Source organism: Syngnathus acus, chromosome 10, assembly GCF_901709675.1.
Source record: "Syngnathus acus chromosome 10, fSynAcu1.2, whole genome shotgun sequence".
NCBI lineage: Eukaryota > Metazoa > Chordata > Actinopteri > Syngnathiformes > Syngnathidae > Syngnathus > Syngnathus acus.
Genome location: NC_051095.1, coordinates 11,834,827 through 11,858,705, shown reverse-complemented (window position 1 = coordinate 11,858,705; position 23,879 = coordinate 11,834,827). Strand labels below are relative to the sequence as shown.

At 40.2% G+C, this 23,879-nt stretch overlaps 1 protein-coding gene across 3 annotated transcripts in view; it reads left to right on the top strand.

Annotated features, from left to right (window-relative positions):
• flt4 (fms related receptor tyrosine kinase 4) overlaps positions 1–23,879 on the top strand; it is a 59,161-nt gene that overhangs the window by 22,674 nt on the left and 12,608 nt on the right. For all 3 annotated transcript variants that reach the window (XM_037261633.1, XM_037261632.1, XM_037261631.1), the window contains 12 exons: positions 8,899–8,995; positions 10,012–10,289; positions 12,972–13,111; positions 13,199–13,358; positions 16,100–16,239; positions 16,325–16,496; positions 17,501–17,618; positions 17,775–17,959; positions 19,995–20,160; positions 22,202–22,337; positions 22,791–22,899; positions 23,378–23,728. In XM_037261633.1, the coding sequence (XP_037117528.1) occupies positions 8,907–8,995; positions 10,012–10,289; positions 12,972–13,111; positions 13,199–13,358; positions 16,100–16,239; positions 16,325–16,496; positions 17,501–17,618; positions 17,775–17,959; positions 19,995–20,160; positions 22,202–22,337; positions 22,791–22,899; positions 23,378–23,728 (2,044 nt within the window). In that variant the 5' untranslated portion in view covers positions 8,899–8,906. The remainder of the gene's footprint in view (positions 1–8,898; positions 8,996–10,011; positions 10,290–12,971; positions 13,112–13,198; positions 13,359–16,099; positions 16,240–16,324; positions 16,497–17,500; positions 17,619–17,774; positions 17,960–19,994; positions 20,161–22,201; positions 22,338–22,790; positions 22,900–23,377; positions 23,729–23,879) is intronic.

Here is a 23,879-nt window from a genome sequence, read left to right as displayed (position 1 = left end):
AAGCGGACTATCTTCAAGAAGCTTTTAGAAATAGAGTGACATTAACATAAAATAAATTAGATTAAAATGTAACAGTTTAATGACGAGTGTTAAGGATGTAAAATTGGATAAAGATGAGCTCTTGTTTCAGTTTATTCAGTTTCTGCTCTCCTTCCATTCTGTTTTGTCTCAAGAAAATCTGGTAAATTACTTCAACTGGTGGGAAATGGAAATAAAAAAAAAAGGTTGCATTAATTTCTGCGGTGATTATACATGGAAATGTTCATTTTCATAAGCCTCTTTTCGTTTGGTGCCTCTGCTCTCGTGGTGTTGTTTTTAAAAATTCATTGACTTTCTGTTTCATCAGAAGGGTTCTACGTAATAGGGGCAATATTTGAAATTCATCCCTGTTTTGTGTGTGTGTACATCTTTTTTCAGTCTTACAATTACACAGAACTGTAAAGCCGAAAAGAGATGATACCACACCACAGCGGGGTAGAAATTACAGGCAGAAGTTATGCAAAGACAATTAAGCAACCATGAATGATATTTGCAGTTTTAACGCAGGATCTGAGCTTGAGGCAAATATGCACAAAAGCACATCAGCATATTTTGCAGGCTGTTGTACATATACACCCTTAACCAATTAGTTTAATTTTCCTTTAAACCAAATTATCAAGTGTTTATCCTGCTGCTATTTTCTGTTTTGACACCATCCAAATTGCATATCATTCTTTGCTGAAACTCAAGCTGTAACAATAAGCTTTGTCACATTTTCAGTGGTATAGTGAAAGTTAATGTTGATAGCTAATGTGTAAAGTTAGGTAGCACACTAGCATGGGAAAGAAAGCAGTTAAGTTCTTTAATAGTAGGCGAGGGGCGACTGATGCTATTTGCCCACTGGGATTCATTTTACTGTTATTATTATTATTATTATTATTTTAAAAACCTGATGTGCTGCAGAAAAAAGGCTGATTCAGAATACGCACAAAAAATCAGGTAGACATTTTGTTGCATATCAAAGTCAAAGTCAAAGTCTGCTTTATTGTCAATTTCTTCACATGCCAAGACACACAAAGAAATCGAAATAACGTTCCCACTATCCCACGGTGACAAGACACAGTACACAATATACATACAAGTAAACAACACAAAAAAATAAAAACAAGAAGGCACAAACAATGAATAAATAAGAGTGATGAATAAACAATAAATAAACAAATAACACAATAAATAAGAGGAGCAAAAATGGAGCAAGTGTGCACACAGCAGACAGTCAGAATATAGCGCAAAATCTGATTAAATAAAGTAGAAAACATTTGTTGAGCAACGTTATCTTTAAATATGTATATTTATAAACATATCTTCGCTTTAGTATGTCTTTCATTAATGTTTAAAATGCACCATATATTAAGTTTTGAGGACTGATCGATCCGTATGGTACAAACTTATTCTTGTATCCAGCCATAGAGATACATTATAATAATGTTCTTTTAACTTTTAGTTCAGCCTCGAAAGTTTTGTAGGCCACTCATTTTCTTCTCCAAATAAAGATATTTTCTTGGACGAGCTGGTGAAGGCCAAATGCTTATGAAGTCATCTTCCAAAGTGAGAATGACTTTTCCCAAGAGACTGCATAACTCAAGGGAAATGTCTGGCTTTCTCAAAGAAATGTTCAGGGAGCTTTTACATGTACTTTTATTTCTTCTGTCCTGCAGAAATCTAATCATTCTTTAGAAAGTGAAGTGATCCTAATTTTTGAAAGATTCCATTCTTATCTCTGTACCAGCTGCAAGAATGCATGCGAAACGAAAGAATGAAGCTTCACTATTTTCCGGCCCCCTGCCATGTGTTTAATTTGTAACGTGGTTGTCAACAAGCCAACCACCTTACAGTTTTAGGTAATCCCCCTGGAGAATGCTCGGCTGTGAAATCCCTTTGCAAATGCCGATTCAATCAAGGGTCAGCTGGAATTGTTTTTGGCACAAAAATATCCCGACACACCCTCGTTCGTGCTCAACCTATTTGTACGGATTTGCGCAATGCGTTTCATGATTTAAAAAAAAAGGCCTTCCTAATATCACATGCAAACACCAATCTCATCTTCTCCTCTGCATGCTTCACCAAACTGGCAAGCTCAGCTCCAGCCCTTGGGATGATCTCCTTTTAAAGCTTTGCTAAAGTAAGAAATAATCACTTCCAATGTTGTGTAATTTACTGTAAAACCACTGTGGACATGAAGTTACATTTCATGTATTCAACTGTCATTTGCCACTAAGCCAGTGGCAACACTTAAAAAACACTGAAATATTGATCAAAAAACAGTCAGCACTTGTATCACTACAATTGTAATATTACAAGAAAAAAATACCACATTTTATGTGAAGAAATTCAAACCATACTCAAATACAGGCTTCATCTTACAGGGTAAAAACAAATTATGTTTTAAATTATATATAAGTTTTGATATTATAGGAAAAACTCACCCAGAGGTTCACAGGAATAACGTTGGAATACGCAGAGAAAAAAATAGTCTAAAGAATCTAAAAATTTAGCACTTCAAAATTGTCAACAAAAATTTAAGCGTTAAAATAAAACAATAAAATAAAGATGAATGTCAACCTAAATAGAAGTTGAAAATTAAGCAGGTCTTAAAGATAATCACAAATGTATTGATTGAACTTTAAACTATTTAAATACTGCCAAAGCATATTTGCGCAGTGATTTAAGTCTGCTTCAAAGTTGAGAGGAGGATTGAAATATTGACTCTCTTGCTGGTGTTTCTTTTTTTTTTTTTGAGGTGCATTTTAGGTTTATTGAAGACTTCATCGTCTAAGTGTATGTATGAGTGAGACTGGTCAGAGCAAACCCGGAAAAAATAAACCTGTGGAAAAAGTGACCACTGACACAGAGTGTGAAGTGGAGGAGTCATGGCTGTGCATATTCATTTTGGTCAGCATGTCAGAGAACAACCTGGGCTTGGTGACCTCATCTGTTTCCCTAATACATATTTAATCTCAATAGAGAATAGAGAAACACATTCTTAAATTCCAGCATTCGGGGTGACTAAACAATGGCCCATCATTACAAGAAAATGACTGCTCCTTAACATCCTAAAAAATGAGTAAGCCAAAGACTGCCCTTTCAAGATTAGAAAAATAATCAAAAATGGCATTTCAAGCATTGACATCGATGTTCTATTCAAAAACTGAATATCATTAACTGCCATCCATCATCGTGACCGTTCCAGTATTTATTTTTTAAATACCAAAGAGCAGATGTATTGGTAAGGACTTGCCCTTTCTTCATGCTTCATCTTCAAAATATTTGCATCCACAAGTCAACTACTGAATCTGGAGCAAACTTTTTCAGAGTGGAGCGATGCCAGTTGAGGTGGCTGGGGACATCTTATCAGGATGCCCCCTAGACGCCTCCCTGGTGAGATGTTCCGAGCACATCCCACTGGGAGTTTACAACATTGGTGACGCTGTCTTTTCCTTCTGCTGTGACTGCTATAAATTTCGAACAGTAGAAGCCGAGGGCTGAACAAGAATGTGTTTGCTTTTGTATTCATGAAGCCATGTTGTATATTTGAGAGCATACGAGTCGGTCGTGGCATTTTAAATAGACTCACAATTTGCATCCTGTCTGTCAGCGGACGATCTCACAACTGATTGGATTGGGGAGGCAAGCATTCATCACGAAAACTGTCACCAAGAGCCTTATCACTCGGTACATGTCTTCCACAAGGAATAATAATGTCAATACTTTTCTTTGTACCTTGGAATTTACTCAGAAATATCAAGCAAAGCCGTTTGCTGAGTTGCTGGCTTAATATGCGCCCATGGACATGGAAAATTCTGATGATTGCCGAAATAACTGGAAACTGACTAAAGTCATAAGAAATAAGATTCTACAAAAAATTTAATTAGTGGAATTCAGGTATTGTTTTTTTTTTCTTTCTGGTCCAGCATAATTATTTTGACTTCTGAAACCAGACTGAACAAAAAATGACGGTACCCTCATGTTAATTGTTTATTGATTCATTTTCTGCCGAATAACCTTTGGCTGCTATTACTGGAATCAAATTATTTCTGTAACTCAATGAGACAAGTCATATTTTGGCCCAATCCTCCAGAGCAAATTGCTCCAGCTTGTCTCAGGTTTGAAGGGTGCCTTCTCGCAACTCCTCCCACTTATGCCCAGTAGGATTTATCTTCAGAGTAGTCTAATATTTTGTTCTTAGTCATTATTTGATGGGTTTTGGGCAGTTTTACTTGTGATTTGGGTCTGGTTTTTTTTTTTTTTTTCCGACAGCGGCTAACGCATTTTACTCCACAGTTTCTTGATATTGTTGATTTAGCATGGGCTGACAGTGTTCCTTTGTCACAGCCTGATTTTCGGTCACTGTGTTACCTGTAGTACTGTTTGTTACTTCATAAATTCATTAGTCACTGATCATTTTTTGTTTTTCTTTAGGATCAAATAGTTTGTCTTTTTCATGCCTGTTTTTGTTGTAATATATCTGTTTTCTTTTTTTTTCCTAGATTATAAAATTTTAAAAATAGATTCTTGACTATTGGGCATTAGGAAAAATGGCATTCATTACATCCCACTTATTCTTTTTGCACCGTGTAAATTGGAAGTACTTTGAAGAAGTCTGTAAGGCTTAAGGGTACTAGAGTGTGGTGTGGAAATTGTTAGGAAAATGTTGAGCTAAGCCGTTTGTTGCGTTAAAGCAGAAAATCCTCAAACAAAATAGGTTGTGTCTAAAAATAGTGTCCGCTTGGCACCATACATCAAAATGATGTTCTCACTGGGAAACAATTGTAATTAAAGGTTACACTATGTTTCCAGCAGTCATGGCAGCCCCATTGCGTACCAAAAACTAGGTTCATCGTGAGAAATGGAATGGACAAACACGACAGGCTTGTTAGTGCCTTGCAAAAATTTTAAACGGTCCAAAAACTTGCCAGGGCAATTACAAGATGAGAAACTGAGTTTGGCTGTGGTAAAACAATGTGAACACAACAAAACCTGACAGTAGGTTACAAGCATATAAAAAGTTGGTGGCAGGATTGTACATGAATTCCCCGGCATCTCGCGGCACTTAGTTGTGTCAAGTCGAATGGTGAGTTCCCTGTGCAATGTGTATTTTCCATTACAATTTGAGGAGGTCGTTGTGGCCGGCCACCTGTGCTCGGCTCCATATGTTTTCCAATTATTTCCCTTAACCACTCGTGCCTTGTCCAAGTGATGCTCATTGTCCACATTTGCTTCATTGTTTTCTGGTTGCTGACAGCTGTCAAGTTCCCAAGTCAAGTCGAGTTAAGTCTTGATCGCACTGTTGGTTTGTTAAATTGAATGTTGTTTCCCAACTTCGTTGATTTGTTTTTTCACGCCCTCTGTCTTGTTTAGGTTCCTTTATGTTCTTTTGAGATTCAATTCCCATTTTTGAGTGCAATCCCGCCTTGCCTCTCTGAATTTGGGTCCTCACGCATAACCCTTACAAAACTATTCTTTTTGATTATTTTATACAAGTTATATAAGAGTTTGTTTTTGTAGTTGTAGTTTCTGTGTGTGTGGGAGAGGGTGTCACAGGGTTATTGTTTTTCCCAAGGTGCAAGTCTGCTGTTTGGCTCTCAGCATCTCTGGTGTAAGGAACAGCACACAAAGCTTCTGGTGTGTTGGAAGGGTGCTGATGTGACGCCAGTTGGTAGCAAGTTCACATCGGCTTCGAGACAATGAACTAGAGCGGCTTTACATAGTGTCTGGGGGTAGAGCTTGTGATCGGTGAAGGAGCAGCAGGAATTGCCTGCTGAGAGTCAAGCTGTGAAGAATTTATGGCCTAACACCATTTGCCACTTGAAGTCGTAATGCGTTTGTTTGCCAAGGTGCTCGCTGGTCCCAACTGTGAACAAAAGACAACAAACTCAAACTTGAATAATGACAATGGCAATTGCCGAGGTTAGCAAATATATGAAAATGTCACAGCAGTTCATATCGGTGGAGTCACGGTTTACACATCGCCTTGGAATTCTGAGCTTCATGGTTCTCGCCCAGTCCTTTGTGGAGTTTGCAGATTTCCCCTGCAAGTGTGTGGTTTTCTCTAGGTTCTCTGTCTTTCTCTTCATTATTCCAGATCTGTTCTGATTGAAATTGATGAAAAATAATCTAAATCCATGTGTTTTTGTTCCAGGCTGGCAACAGATTTTAATGCGTTCCTCCCTTCCGCAAAGTTTCATGGAGATATGGTTTTACAATTTTGCCATTGGTATTAAAAAAAGGGAATGGCAATAATTACAATGCACATAGATAGTCTCAATAGGAATTAAACAGAATTTGATGTTGCAGCAGATACTGACTGAATGACTTGCATGTTCCTGTTTGATCTTTACTCTGTGTGGTAGTGGAGCCCTTTATTTTCAGAAGGACATTCAAGATTTTTGGCCACAAATCATTTTTGGTCTTCAATATGAGTCTCCAACCTTTTTACACAATAAATGCTGGAACACACTAAGATCTCTACTCAGACTGTTAGTCCCTTCTTATTTGTGTAGCGATTCCATTGAATTAATGCATTTGTATCGGCGTGTGACTCATATTGTTTTTGCAAATTAATGATTTGCATGCAGTTTGACTTTTGTACTTTTTCATTTCAACATTATTTAAATTTATGCTGCTAGTGATAAATGGTACCAGAACACTTTATCGCACACTTCTGGTCCCATGAGAGACAACACTCAAGGTTAAGAGGAGTCAAGGTTATCTTGTTATGGGGTTGTTTGTGTGCTTTTAAATGCTGAAGCCAATATATTGTGGAACAAGTTTGAAATGAGAAAAATACAGGTTTTCTTTCTTAGCAGGCTAGTCTCAAAAATGAGTTTTTGATTAAGCCATTTTGAATTTAAATGTATATACTAATCATCTTAACACAGAGTTTTTCAGCCTTTGACTTGTAAGCTAGGCTTGATGAAAATCTGCCACTTTCACACAATAGATGACTACATTGTCGAAAGCAAAGCCAAAAGGTGGTAAGAGTTACTTTGATTTTTTTAGATGCACAATGAAGTCTTTGTTGTGGGGGTCTTTCTCATGAATGGTAATGTGTCCGTCGCATGCTGCACTACTTTCAAGTGGCTTGGTGAGGAAATGCTGAATCCACAAAGGAAAATTCAATTCCATGCTTACTTTCGGGGCTCCTGTGCATTTTGCAGTTGGCATTTGCTTTTGTTCTGCTGTGTCATCGTCATGGTAATGAAATCTTTATCTCATTTGCAATAGACAGAACTCCCCCAAAAAAGAAAAAGTGTTTTTTAATTCTTGATTATTTGATGCATCACACAACGTGAGTGGATCACTGCACATTTGTTTGTTGGAGAGGGACAGTATTAATATTTACGTAATTTTGATTAGCCCAGTGTTTCCCAACCAGTGTGCCGCGGCACACTGGTGTGCCGTGAGAGATGTTCAGCTGTGCCGTGGGAAATTGTCCAACATTAATTACGGAGCGCATTGTAAACAGGTTGGCCAAACCACTGGTCAGTTAGCACAAGGCCTGGTCAGCCACTTGCTAATTGTGCATGCGGGGCAAATCGGAGAATCTTGAGGTTTCATGTTGTGGCATCGGCACATACTCAGTTTATGTGTGTGTTGCTGTGTGCTTTTACTAACAGTGACACTATGACGGCTGTGGTGCGTTTTCAGTCCGATGGAAATCAGAGCAGGTAGTTCAATGGGAGAACCTGGATTGTTCATTTTTCACCAACATAAAATACACAGTCAAGTCGAGACACCTCGACTGTGATAGCCACTCAGCCGCTGTCAGAACAGCAGAGCGTCTTTAAAAGTGACTTTGTTCTTAATGTCGCAATATTTATAGAGCTAGTTTAAAACAGTAAACAAAGTCATATTGATTCTTTTGGATTTTGATCACAATCACTTTCAATAATTTATTCCTTATGCTGTCTAAAACCTTTTTTCAAAAACTGTCACTTTTATTTACAAAAGAAATACAATTTAAAGAATATTTAGTATTTATTTTTCTTCAATTAGTCGACTCTCCATACATATATAGGAATAGAATTTTACGTCTTTTGTTGTAATATAACTGATTTTAATATAGAAGCTGGTGTAACACTTAACAGATTTTTGTTGGTGGTGTGCCTCGAGATTTTTTCCAATGAAAAGGTGTGCCGTGAATGAAAAAAGGTTGGGAAACACTGGATTAGCCAATCGTCTTCTTTGTATTTTTATTTATTCAATAGTATTATTCATATTTATATTCATTTTTTTTGCATAATGTTACTTACAAGAGAATTATGATAACTTATGGCGTATAACCGCAATATTTCTTTCATGAGCACACATGAAAATCCAAACAAAAGGTTGTCTAATTTCACCCACTGGCTTTGTTTCCTTGCTAAATGATGAAAAGTTCTGCAAGATTTTTAATTGGGTGTATTCTGTTTGATTCACATCTGTGGTATCATTTATCATTGCAAAGGGAAACCTGACCTGTGGACTTTTCAGGGAATTAAATGGCGTCTATTAATCAGTTTGTCTCAAGTCTGATCTCGACCTAATGACCCTTCAGTCCCAAAGTCCAACTTTTTACCAACTTATTTTAACCACAAAGAAACCAAATCTTTTCAAAGAGAATAAGTCGGAAGAGTTGCATGATCTCTTGAATGACCCACAGTTTGTCTGTCTAGTTGTTTCTCAGCTCAAAAGACGAGAAGCCATTACCCCTAGATGTCCTTGTAAATATAATCAACAAGTTGGCGTCCAAGCTGCCGTAAGTCAGCTCAAAGGTTACTAAAGTGTGTCTGACGTTTGACAGCATTGCAGCAGCGCCATTAAAACGTTTGATCCCCTGTGACACATTAATCCAACACAGGTTGCTTGTTGCCTATACAGGTCTAGTGATGGGCTTCTCTATGACGCCGCCTGTTCTGGAGAACTCCAGAGACGAACTTGTGATTCCGGTTAACGAAACACTCACTATCACATGCAGGTATGTGTGTGCTGTGCTTAAGCAGCAACAATATTCATATATTTCATTTTGTTCTAGGACGATTAAATCAGGCCTTGACTCCACAACAATGCCTAGCAGGGATATAATCAAATATTCGAGGCAAACGGCGTTCACAATTTTTTTCCCGTGCCACATATCTAGAATCTAGCCTTGAAAGAATTGTAATTGGAAGTGCTTACGTAATACGTATATCTCTCTGTGACAATGATCATACGCACGAAATGTGCAGACAAGGACATAGCACATCCATTGTCCACAGGAATAGCCACGTATAAGAGGAAGAAAATTGCATGAATTCAAAGTAAAACCTGCAAAACAATCAAATATATTGTCAACACTGAAATGCTTTTTCCACATAATAATTATCCAATGTGAATTGATTCTGAAAGCAAGACAGTATTATCATCATTTGATATGATCTATGCATTCATCTGCCATGTTGTCAATCATTCACAAGTTTTCTTTCACTGTCTTGAAAATTGACCTCTTAATAATCATTTTTCACACTTGAGCTTTTCCCAACAAGGCTCTTTTATGGTCTTTCTTGTGCAAAGTGTCAGTATCTTTTGGGAAAGTCTTTTATTGTCAATCACATTTTTACAGAGAAAAATGATCCCAAAAGTGACCGCTCACAATGACTGGAAAATAGCCCAAAGAGAACTATTTTCTCCATTTCCAGATTTATTTCCAGTCATCATCATTTGGAACTGTCCGCAGATGCGGACATGCGTAGGTGGCGAGAGTACTCAGAGTGCCTGCAGGTTTAAATGTTCTCTTGTAACTCAATTTAAGCCATAAAATAAACAAGGATGTGTGGATCGATGCACAGAGGAAATTACAGGCTTCACCTGACAGGCACACACACGCACGCACGCACGCACACAAACACAAACACACACACACACACACGGAATTTCCACTTTTGTAGGTCTAAAGCCTGGACATTTCACAAGTGACACTTCGGTGTTGTTGAAATCAACATTCTTTCTCCTCAGGGGACAGCACACTCTAACTTGGGCCTGGCCTGACCGATCTCTGGTGGAACAGAAGCTCAGCGGGCGTCAGGGCCAGGCGCCTCTTGCCAGGCGACTCTTGAGGAACAGGGCAGTCCTGGTCAGCGAGTGTCCAGGCCAACCTGGGAGTCCATATTGCAAGAAGTTGATCCTTAACGACACGCAGGCACGGGACACTGGCTACTACCGCTGCCACTATAAGGATGTGAAGGCCATCATTGACAGCATCACGGCTGTTAGCACTTATGTCTTTGTCAGGGGTGAGTCATCGTCCTTCACATGCAAAAAATAGTTGACCACCAACCAATTATTCCCGTTTTCCACTTCATTAGCCTCCACTCACAATTGATACTATTTTTAGTAGTTCAGGAGCGTTTCCAAGTGGACCAATCTTTTGGTGTTTAATCAAAATTAGACATTTGCAAAAGTCTGCTTTGACAATTGATGCTATTTTTAGTCGTTCAGGAGCGTTTCCAAGTGGACCAATCTTTGGGTGTTTAATCAAAATTAGACATTTGCAAAGGTCTGCTTTGACTTTGGAAAACAGTGAGCAAACCACTATTGGATCTATTTGAAAAAGGTTGGTGAGTGCAACATCAACCACTCTCCTGTGATATTGCTTAAATGCTGTTTAGCGTCTTTATTAATCATTAAACAATACTAAATGAGTTGGTAGAAAAACTGTATTCTAGACAAAAATGGTATTGTAATGCACTTTAATGGTATTGTAATGCACAATTGTATCCAATTGTTTGATGAATCATTGGAATAATCAACACAATACTCAATTCTATTCTAGCCCTTCTAGTGAATTGGCTTACAAGAGTTTTTTGAGATACGAGCCGTCGATTGGCCAATTCTAGCTTTGATTTGCACACATTTACCATTTATGCCACATTTTATATCCGACTATGTATCCATCCTCTGCGATATTAGTGCTGTTCTGATGAGTTGAGAGAGGAGTTAAGGTGTTATGAAAACCACTTGAGTTCTGCATTGCCTTCAGTTCCCATTTGCAATCACCCTGTGACTGAGTGGCAACCAGTCATGCAAGGGTAAGTGTTATTAAACGGACAAATGATCATGAAAACACTGTTGTATTAAAAGCACGATTTTGGACACAATATATTGGAAGGCATTTGTTGATGCCCCCAGTCACCTAATGAAATTAGCACTCTACACGCAATGTAAATTGAGGCTTAGCAAAAATGATTCATCGCGTTTTTACAGTGTACATATGGAAAGGGGTGGGAGGCAGCCCGATCTAGCAGGGATAGAATGGAAAGGCGTCCATTAGCCACAAGCTAAAACATAAAATTAGAGAATGCTCATCAAAAACAGCAAAAAGAGAATAGAGGGGGAAAAGGATTACATGCAGCATACGCTTTTGAAAACAGGATGACTTTGGGGAAAAGATCCTCTTCCCCGCATTTGAATAATTATTTTGTTTGTACTGCTGCTGCAGTGAGTCAGCGCTTTATCTGTTTCACCTAAATTTGTTCTCTCATTTCTCCTCCTGCCAGAGATGATCACCAAGTCTTTGGCCAAACTATTTGGGCTTGGTGTTTATTTTCTCTATTTGTTGGGAGTTTCGGGTTCCAAAACACATCTCTCAAACCCACCCATTGGAAAATCATTTCAATAGCGAAGCGGCTTCAAAACGCCGTTGTTGACTTTTCATCAGTCAAATCGACCCCAGAGAGGTGCTCGATTAGTCGTTTGGTAATGAGAGATTCAAAGTGGTTGATAAAGGTAATCGTGAGCAGCTCCATTCAATTTTTGCATTAACTGGAGAGGTTATTTAGTATTCTATGAATAACACCAAATCATGCTTCCGCTTTCCGGAAATTTAACTTCCCTTGGGAGGATTCTGACAGAATCATTGAGGAGACATGTAACCTTACGTAACCACACAATATCAAATAATTTCAAGATGTGTATAATTTGGACGGCAATTAATTCTTGTGTGACGATTCACTGAAAGGATTCTACCATGTTAGCGTCATGTTAATTTGAGCAATCATCAGTGTGTGGCACAGCAAATGGACGTTGACATCTGGCATTTTTCTGATCATCTGATGTAACGTCTTAACGTACATTAGTTTTAATTACACTGATGTTAGGGGACATCTGGATCATACGCTTGCCTTGCTGCTTTTACTGAAAAGCTGGAAAAGTAGCTCAAAGAAACCGACGGCAAGGTCCATTCATATGAAATACTTTATAGCCCCTCTGACAAGGTGCCAAAACAGCTTCCACACATCTAACCAGGTGGGCTGATAAGAAGCAGATGAAGCTGCAGTCATCAATTAGAAGAGAGGCGTGATGAGGTGAGCCCTGTAGATACAGTTAACCAGGCCCTTTCACCTGTCTGCCCTGGACAATAGGCACCCACACGTGCTCAAATTTGATAAATACCAGCCGTGATTCCTTCTGAAAAGTTGTACCGTTTATGCCTTCAGTGGAGCCTTCGCCGACTCTTCAGATTTGAGTACGGCTGTAACAGAAATGGCTTTGGAAGAAAAGGTGAAAGGAAAAAAAGTGAGTAGTTGTCAGCGGTAATACATCATCGGTGGCCGGCATACAACAGCTCGCGGCGCTGGCGGGAGAGTGTTAAGAGATAAGCGTGCTGCCGTGCGCTCTCACTGCAGCAATACGAGCAGTTGCAGCGATAACAGCTGCGACGAAAATGGGTGACACAACATTAGCGCCACATTAGCTGCGAGTCACAAAAGGAAATGAATCAAGGTGTTGGAGATTGAATCAAAATATGTGGGAGTGGGGCACAGTATGCTTACGCATATGATGGTAATATCAATAAAGCTTCCGTATGGTGTGCATTAAGAGCCTGCGACGTATTTGGCTTGCCGTAATGGCTGCCATTATCCCAGCAGCTATGAGGGCGACTCATTAATGACCTGCTGTTTTCCATCTGCATCCAGACCCCGAACAGCCTTTCCTCAGGAGGGACGAGGCCAACAACAACAACAACCTGGAGAACCTTTATGTCACACTTTACTCCACAGACATTGTCGTGCCATGTCTGGTCACAGTGCCCGACCTCAATGTCACACTCTATGCGGTTAGTTGAAGGACGCTGTTCTTTTTTTTGCACTCTAATCAAAGTCAGTTGAGCATTTAATAGCTTGTTATGCTTCTGTGATTTCAGTCTCCCATCCCACTGGACATGAACAAGCTGACTTGGGACAACAAACTAGGGTGGGTCATTCCCAGGCACGTCATCGACACCGTGCCGATACTCTTCTTGTCGTGCGTGGCCGTCCTCGGAGGCAAAGAGTACACGGCTAACTACTTGATCCACACTACAGGTAAATAAGCAGGAAGCAGCTGTGTGCATGCTGGGAGAGACGATGGAATATCAATGAGGGGAGCCGACACGGAAGGAGGTCATGTGAAATAATGACTGGCTGTGCCAATTTAAGATAACATGGATTGAGGTGACTACCTGGCTAATAGCATTGATTGCAGGACGGGCATTAGGCAATGGCATTCTCATCAGAGGGAAGTACCTGCATTACCAGAATCTAAAAAATCCACCAGGGATTAACTGTTGGTGACAAAGCAAAGCAAAGCAAAGGTCATTCAGCTCAATCGCTTTTAATTAATGTGAGCAATTGTCTGGATACGTATAAACGCCCTTATTTCCACAAATAGTTTTCTTCGCATGGATGCGGCGCCACGATTAGTCACCGGGTCAATTGTCCACTTAACATAAACGACTCTTTATGACTCCGTTTTCCCATCAGGAAAAAAATATATGATCACCCCGGTTCATATAGGGACTTGAAACAGTCAACTGCGGAGCCCATTGGAAGCCCTGTCGCTAACCAAAACAGCAGCAGAGAAGCACATAGACAGTTTGACAGTTTGTTGTCAAACAGGTTCACCTAAAAATGATGTTTCCTGTGAATATTCTTTTAAACAGCACAAGAATGAAACTGCACAAAGTTCCATTGACATGAAATCCGGTTGTAACCTTGACAAAATTTGACTGGGCTACATGCATCCCACACAAAAGATTTCGAGGGAAATAAAATATTACATTAAACTTATCTCTGCTTTGTGAAAGTCACAAATGATGAGGCACAATAGCCTATGTGACCAAAAAAAATCGTCACTAAGTACTTATTAGTTCTTGTTTGCAGATTTAATTGTCCTTCAAATGTTTTCAAGAGCTATCAATGTTATGCTAATCTGGAAATGATGATGTGGTCTCTTGGCAAGGGCGCTTGTTATGTTGTTGAAGCACAATGTTTTTAATTTAGCTGTTCACAGCAGGATTCCAACATAATTTCCTTCTTTTAAAATTAAAAGCGTGCCCCCCCTCAGAAAGAATTTAAAAGCATCTGCAAATATATCAAAAATACAGGTAGTTCAACGCAGGTAATACGTAGTATATATTTAGCTATGAGAAGATACTCTTCAGAAGGCCAATTCCTATTTAATTTAAAGCGAATTAAATTACTGAAATAAATAAGTTCCAGACCAATCCAATTTTGTTGTAGCAAAACTTCTAATTCGACTGCTGTCCACCAAATATGAGTGCCGTTGTTGAGTAATTAAAATGCCATCCTTGTGCATACCAATTAGTACTTATTGCTTCTTTTATTTTATGTCATCATGTCATTTCCCCAAAAGCGATTTCCCACTTTATGTTACTACGTGGACCATTTTGCGCACAGAGCGAAAGGCGAAGAACAAATGAAATGAAGGCATAATTGTGCTTTGCACACAAGGGGCTTTTGTCAGAACGACACGTTCAACCCACTTCCAGCTAATGTTACCTTGCCACATACTTTAGCTCATTTGCAGTCTTAGTCCCTGGTCGGTGAATACAATGTTAATACAGCAACATCGACTGTCTAGTCACAGATTCATCTCCTTCTGCATGTCAATGATAATTGATTAAGAATAACATTCATCAGCGCTGTAAGAATATTTGTACATAATCTTTTCTTCATGAGAGCCCTCAGAAATACAATGGAATTCATTAACTTAGTTAATACAGTTGATAAATAGCATTCATTAAATGATACAGTGAAGCAGTTTTGGCAATAGCGTATATTTTAACTATAGAGAAACAGCAATGGAGGGGAACACATGACATTTCAGCAACCCATAAATAATAATAAATCACATTTATTCTAAATGGCTACTTTTTGTGTTGTAGTCATTAAAGTTGATGAATTGAAATCAACTCAAGCTTACATTAACCTGGTCTGGTAAGGTTTATTTTGTGATGAGAATGTGTAATAATACAATACTGTTCGTGGATGTTGCCTCTTGTGGATGTTTGTATGTTTAATTTCAACAAGATGTATTATTGACCGCTTTACAGGCATGTGTTTATTTTGAAATTAATGCAAATTATTACACAATGTTTTCCGCCCTGACTGTGGCTGAGCATCGACATCGTCCACATGAGTTAATTCCCCCTTTTTACATCAGCGCTATCTCGCAGTTTTAGTCATGACTGTACAGCACTCTGCTGCATAATCTTAATTCAGTTTCGTGTTACAGCGGCCCTAAAAATCTCCCCTGGTTTTGGCCGAATTAAGGAAAATTTTATGTTTTTTACTCGCACTATGTGGTAACTGAAAGAAACGCTAGCTCTATGCAAGCCGCGTGCGAAAATATTCACAGAGGGGGAACCAAAAGTCGTAGCCGGGCCCCGCCAGCCAAAAGCAACAGTTAGGAGTCAGGAGAGGGAACGTAGAGCGGGTCTTGAGCTGGAATGTTTATCGGTCATTGAAGCAAGCACACACAGAGCAGCACTACACGTATACTGTACACCAAAAGGCATTTCCGAGAACCACAGTGGACAGCGTCCAACGATACCTTATTTTATGTCTTTTATCTTCAATTGAGACTTGACTACATCCTGGTAATGTCAATATTCTGACACATCAATGGAAACAACGTGAGCTTGTGTATAGTAAGATGGTTCCTCTGGTCCAAAGAGAGCCATTTCCTTTGGTCGTGTGAGGAAGGAAAATCTGCTGACGGTGTCACTGTGACCTCCCTCCCTCCCTCTGTCTTTCCCGGACAGGAAGTCAAGTTTACGATGTCAAGCTGTTTCCCGAGGAACCCGTGGAGATGATAGCGGGGGAGGCCCTTACCCTCAACTGCACTGTACAGGTGGAGTTCAACACTGCGGTGACCATCGAGTGGTCCTACCCAGGCATGCAGGTTAGCAGAAGGTGCCAGGAACCCGATAGATTGCCAAAGCTCCAGGACATTAAACAAAGCTCGCCCTCTTGTTTGCTCTGACCAGACCAACAACTCGGTAGACAATAAATTCCATCGGGACACACTGTCTCACACCACAGAAGCAGTCAACATTCTGACCATCCAAAGCACCTCTGCTACGGATTCTGGCCCATACACCTGCAACGTCACTAGCGTGGACTTCGCACAGAGCAAAACAATGCAGGTCATAGTTCACGGTATGCACAGACTCAGTTTCTTGATTTTGGAATTTTAGTTATTTTCTGAATCACCCAGAAAATATAAATGCTTTAATCACCACACACTAAAATGTTTAAACACTTTGCATAGCCAATTGTGAGGAAGTAATTGTTGATTAATTAGAGTGGGAATCACGGAAGCAGGTGATACGTCCGTCCAAGTTGTTAACAAAAACTAACAAAATAACTATGGCTAAAATAAAAAAGCGAAACACATTTTCACAAACAAACTAAGATAAAAATGAGAGTGCTTTGAAAATGAAAAACAATTGAAACTAGAAAATGGGCAATTTCTGCAGAAATTGCGTGTGAATGCAGAAATGTGAAAATTTGACGGCAAGTGTAATCGTGTGAGAATTTAATTCAATGAATTTTAAATATAAATGCACTCATCTATTAAATTTAAATGAATAGATAAGACGAAAAAGAAGTTGGACTGGAGACATACCCGAAGCAGGACTCAAAGCAGCACCTCCCAAGTGCGGTCCAGGCCATCTGCGCTAACCAATGCTGAAATTGGCATTGTAAAAGAGAAACAGTGTTACCATCACGTTGAATGCCTGCTACAGAATGGATCATTAAATTTTTTTCATTTGATCTGAAATGGGGCTATGACATTTATCACGATTGAAATGTTTCGCTTCTCAGTCGTCAAGGCTTCTTGAGTTCGTGCACTTGGTTAGGACTGGAGAATACCCACAAGCAGGTTGCTTGGCTCTGACTCACCTGCAACCCAAATGAGCACATAAAAAATGAAAGGATAGCTACTTAAGTTTTCAATGTTAACATAAAAATAGCTGTGGAAGAAAATGAGTCCTACTAAAAGTAAGTTCAACCCGAGAAGCTTTCAACTGCTGGTGTCATTATTTAAATATGTGCTGCCCTCTGGTTGCATTTTACAAGTTAATGGCCAACAAAGGGCTAACTTCACTGCACACTTCTCTACATATATGCCAAGTAAAATATATTGTCTTTAATCCCAGAAAAGCCATTTATAAACCTGGACTACAGAAGTGGACCAGTGGTGGAGGTAACATCTGGCCAGAAGTCATTCAAATTGCATGTGAACGTGTCGGCGTTCCCCACTCCCGAAACACAATGGTAAGTTGAGGCCCCCCGTTGTGTCCATTAAGTCTAACAGACAGATACTAAAAGCATAATTAGGCCTCTCCATCTTGAGATTTACCCACTTAATTAGGAGTGCACCTCAATGGGAGGCACTGGAGCAGCTGTGCTCTGTTGTGTTGTGTATCAAAGGTACAGAGACGGAAAGCTGATTAACGAGCGACCCGAGTTCAAGATGAAGCGTCTGAGAATTCACCCAAACCACGCCTTGGAGATCAAGGATGTCGCTCCCGGGGATGCTGGCCTCTACACGGCGGTGCTGAAGAACAGTGCAGCAGCCCTGGAGAGGAGACGCAACATTACTCTTGTTGTCAATGGTATGTAAGTGCTCCCCAGATAGAGATACGCCCATGTGTCAAAGCAAAGGTGATATAAGTTATTTACTTTTGTGGAGTAAATGGGTTTGAATCCAAAATAGTATTTGACTAAATGACGAGTGACTAGAGAAACAGAACGGGCATAGTCCCAATTGTTGGGTAGAGTTCTTTCCAGTTTAGTTTTGGATGGCTGTAGAGGCCATGAAAACATTCCTGATCCTTCTGAGAGAGGCAAGATATCAGAAAGGGGACAAAAAAGTAATAGCAATATTTTCCTAAAGTTGTGATTTTCTTCTTCCAAATAGCTCTCTGATGAACTGGTGAAAATATTATCTAAATGCTTTACTGGGTGCCCCCCCCCCCCTCTCTCTCTCTCTCTCTCTCTCTCTCTCTCTCTCTCTCTCTCTCTCTCTCTCTCTCTCCCTCTCTCTCGGTACGCACTCTCCCTCTAGCGGCACGCAAAAGAATTACTGGCGAAATGCAGTTCAGTTGTGTTTAACTTTTAATAGCATTTTCACAATCACAGTCATGTTTCGAATTATGAACGACAAATCTACAAAGGTTTCCAACAATTGTGCGACTGGTCGAATTCGGAACCATTTGACTTCAAGCGCATTCAACGTTAGAGGTTTCACGTGACTTGCTTTCCAGCTGGGTTAGACTCCATCATTCCAGTAATCCTGGATAAGCAGTGTAGAAAATGACTGAATGGATGGTTGTCGGTACATTTCAGCATCCAAGAAAATCCGTTGCGCATAATCAAAACCCCACAGAAGGAGAACAAATTGTTGTTTTTTTGCCAGGATCACAGAAAAATGGATCCAAACTATTTCCAAGACAATTATTGTAATGGCTGGTGTAATGCAAGCCAAGACAAAAATAATGATAATTTTCTTCTCCCCATATTGCTGTTTTGTAAAAAAAGAGAGGGAAATGGAAATAAGGGGCAAAGTTGACCCGGTAATTTTCTGTCTTTCAAGCTGAGTTTCAGAGCCGTAAGAAAACAAATCCATGACGTGCAGTGAGTGGCCTGTGAAGTTTACCGCTCCGGGCTCTCATCATTTTATGATGAAAGCAACTGTCGTTGTTTGCGTGTTGCTGGTGACATGCACTCATTATGGCCAATAAATTGCTTTGCTGGGTTTTGTATACAAAGCACCTTGACATTTATGACTTTTAATTGTGCGGTATCTCTGTGTAAAAGCTTGCTCTGTTTCAGATTTATAGTTAATGGCACCTTAAGATAAAATTCAGGTCTACAGTATTATTGAGACTGATACAAATGTCTGATGGTGCAGTGCAGTGCAGTCAAAAAGCACCTCTGGCTCACAGTTTGCCACCGCAGGACCAAATCGTTACGGAAACCTTCATGTCGGCTGCCACGGTCGTCTGCCAGGTCTTTTTAGGTCGGCCACTGAGTCTTGTTCCCTCTACGTTATACGACATAACTTTCTTCACCCAGTCATTCTCGTCCTTCCTCACTACATGTCCGTACCATTGCAGTCTGCCTCTCCTCACCACCTCCACTATGGCCTCCACTCCCATCTTCTTTCTCAGCTCTGCACTGGTCTTTTCCTCCCTCATTGACACACCACACATCCATCAATGATTCCATGGCATGTTTATGAATGAAATGAATGAAACATGATTAGCTAATTCAATAAAACTTAACACCGCTAGTTAGGACATATTGTAACATCCTCACAGGTGCTCAAGGTTAAATATAGTTGCTGGCGCACTTTCAATCACTTAAATCACAAACTGCAAGCAAATAAATGCATAATCACATTTGTAAACTCGCTGCTACCACCCAAATTGATACAGAGTGACTCAACGCTCAACGTAGTTCCTACGAGTAGGAAATGACTTGACTGTGAAAACGAGAACTAAGGCAAATAAATAGAATGTTACGCAATGAATGAAGGTAAATTGTAAGAAAACTAGGTACTCAAGTAAAGTAGGTCTGTTGCTGTGACACGCAAAGATCCGAGTACTGTAAATGTGTCTGTGGCTGACCCATTCCTCTGCACTGCAGTTGCCCCTCAGATAAATGAGAAAGAAGTGGCAGAACCATCCAGTCTTTACCCCAGCGGTAGCGGCCAGACGCTAACGTGCACCGCCTATGGCCTCCCAACTCCCACCATCAGCTGGCAGTGGAGGAAGTGGGGCCCGTGTGTCCTCAACAATACTCGCGGCAGAACGTAAGAGAAAACATTACCCTCACTTGCGCAGCTTTTACACACACACACACACACACACACACACACACACACACACACACACACACACACACACACACACACACACATACACACACAAAAAATTGAAAAAATGTGAATATGTGTGAGGGTGAGCAAAGAGGAGAGGATGAAGGTGGTTGCACAAATCGAGGAGGAGGAGGAGATAAAGACAAAAGCTGGAGTCAGTCTCTTGGATCCTTCTCTGCGCTATTACATTATCCTCCATCCAGCAGCCTTGGCGCTTTTTCTTTCAGCACCACCATGGTATACTAATGCGCTAGAGTGGCAACCTCCCGAGAATGTGTGCGCTCACATTTGGCTGCTATAAATCACGCACAACCCAACTTTTCACACATCCTCACATTTATTAGCAGGCATATATTTCCCCGCCTTGGGCTTTTTCTCCCATTCTCCATCTGCACTCAATTTTTTGACATGATCGAATAGTTCCTTGGCACCACCACGCATAGCATATTGTTAGACTTTTTCATATTCCTTTGACCCCAGGTGTTACGCTTGCCATATTTTTCGAATATTAACGTCGGTATTCCACAATTTACGCTTCATACAAGCTTCAGGCAATTCCAGCTATCCTCACCTCTTGTGTGGGTGAGTGAGTCCTTATAGGTCACTTATTTAGTTTAAACATTTTTTTAGAATTTCATAGACCCTGAGGTGTGTTTTTTGTTGACCCTCTCTTTTCACTTCAATTTCACTTCTTTTCGAATGGAAGTGATACAGCGTGTAGGTTCAATTCAATTCATGCACAGGTTAGTTGGTTTAGAAAGAATTCGTAACTCAGTGATTCATAAACATGCTATGGAATCAGGTATAATCTTCTATCTTTTGCAAGCTGATTGTTGAAAATAATGTTAAATAATAATAATGTTAAAAATAATGAGTTTGTGTGGTCCAACTACCCAACTTTATGAATGAATCTAAACAATAACAGACAGATTTAGCAATGATTAATAACCATTTGTGAGTAGCTCTAAAATAGAACAATGTGCAGCTCATCTATGTGATCGGTATACGAATCTGTATCGGCCAATCTCACTCGTGGATGATCAATATCGGAATCAGCAGCATAAAGCTCCTAATGATTATGGATTACAGTTAATGAAAAAAGATACCAAGAAGGAATTAGAATATTACAGGAGAAACTAATGAAATCAGTTTTTAGATCAAAATCAGGTAGGAACATGTTGAACTGGTTTAATGAACCTGTAATGTAAGAATGAGTTTCACTTTTTGAATCAAACTACTGAAATAGCATTATAATATTCATCATCATTAGAATAATAATAAATATTATAAATGATCAAATTTATGAAATTCCAGCTATATATATTTATGTACTATTGGCCTGTGCGTGCATGTGTATCTCATAAAAGTGAGTCCACTCTTCACATTTTTGTAAAATCTTAATACCGGAATATCTCCTTAGGTTGGAAATATCTCTGTGCACTCAATGTACAGCTTGTAAAACAGTTTAAATTTCATATTCCCACACATTAATGGTGGCTCGCCATCGATGAAATGACGAAACTCAGTGTACGTCTCAGCCAACGTGTGTCATTGGGTTAGTTTTTAATCGTGCTCCAAAAAGTCAGGACAACTGAGAAGGTGAAAGAAAGTTTAACTACAGTATATACGTATCTCAACGATTCGCCGCTAAATTGGTTTTGCATTGCACGTTTTCGGGACTTATCTTCAAACATATTTAATGTATTGAGAAACAGATCACCAAAGAAGACTTCACAGGCTTTTGATATGCTACATTAAATTTGTATAATTGACAGTGACAATTTTCCATGAGGACACAGTTAAAAGTAATCGTGATAGTCAGATATGAAGCAAACCATCATGTGAAAGGGGAGAAAAAAAAAATCATATATCACATCAGGATGTCTGGTTTGATGAAGTTCTCAGTCACCCCCACAGTCCACTCTATGCTGTGAATGTCAATGAGGGGAGATGTCATCAATGTCTTTCTCTCCAGGGTGCGACCAGACAGGAAAGGCCACGGTGATACGATCCCAGACTGTCAGGACTGGCAAGACATTTGTCTGGAAGGGGCTGTGAACGAATTGGAAGCGATTGAAACATCTGTTGAACTGGTGGATGGACGACAGAAGGTGAAGAAAACAAGGCTCTCTAATTCTGACTTGTCACACTTTTTACAGTGCAAGATAGACGCCGATGATTTACATAAGTAGTGTGATCCGTGACGCGGGATGTTTTTGTGGAAGCATCCTGAATTTCCTGAGCACCATAACAAAATTTGTCAATCAAAACCCATTTGCACAGTAGAAATATTTAGAACAGGCTTCCTCTGCAGGCTTCCTGCAAGAGTTCCATCCAAACACACTCATGCACGTATTCATCTCTCTCTGCCCTGAAGAGGAAATCACTGCAGGAAAACAAAAAAAGACACTGACATGGTAGCGTACTGCACACACGCAGTCTCATGCTATGTTCAGTCATCGCTGAGTGACGTTTGCTGTGTGTTAAGCTGTCAAAACACAATCAACTTTGTGTCTACTCAGAGAAGCACTTGACAGCCAACTTATTCTTCTTCTCACCCGCAGACAGTCAGCCGACTGCAGATTCGCAACGCCAGCGTGTCTCTCCTATACAAGTGCTCTGCAGAGAATAAAGTCGGCAAAGATGAACGACTCATTTACTTCTACGTAACTGGTGAGTAGGCAACGTTAAGCTCGTCTTTCCCCTCCGGTGCAACTGATAGATGCTGTCTGCTTTGGTGTTCATAAATGTTTGAATTGTCAGTATTTCTTAACATTGGATTGTACTGTACTTACAACTTTGGAAGTCACTGTTTAAAAAATTCAACAGAAAAATCCTTTGTAGCCAAAGAACACTCATGTATTATTGAGTAGGCCACTGGTGCCAAAAAAAAAAAAAAAAAAGCATCTTTCTTGCAATTGGAAAAGCCCGTTATTTACTACATATATTTCCATCATTCGCAAGTGAAGCGCTTGCAGTTTCTTTCAACACTGAAAATCACTGCACATGCTGATATTCTGCATGGACTACAAGTTCCAATTGTATCAGCCAACAAACTGGTCCGCTGTTCCACTCTGGTTCCATTTATTTGCATAGCAACACCATGGAATGCCCACATTAAAAAGTTTTTTCTTGTTGTTGTGCACCACAGCCATCCCCGAGGGGTTCAGTGTGGAAGTGCATCCATCAGAGAATCCCCTGGAGCAAGACAAGGTGTCTCTGTGCTGCAGTGCCGACAATTACACCTATGATCAGCTGCAGTGGTACCGCCTGGACCCCAATGCCCTGCAGGGCAAGCCTCAGGAGCTGGATTGCAGAAGCGTGCATCTCTATGCCGTCGCCCTTGATGGACAGCTCGTCTTTCAGGAGGCCTCCAACAGCTGGGTCCTGGATTTCACCCTACCCGCCATACAGCTGCAGGATGAGGGTCACTATGTGTGTGAGGCTCAGAGCAGACGGAGCGGCGAGAGGCATTGTCTGTTCAGATATATGTCTGTCAAAGGTGAGGGGCAAAAGAGATGGAGCCGGCAGACTCGACCATCCATGTGCCATATATACGTCCATCCACATAGAAACAGGCGGCTAATTCGAAATGTGCCATGAAACCACAACACTCAGTGACGCATCGAGCAGCCCACGCAAGTCCCCGCTCG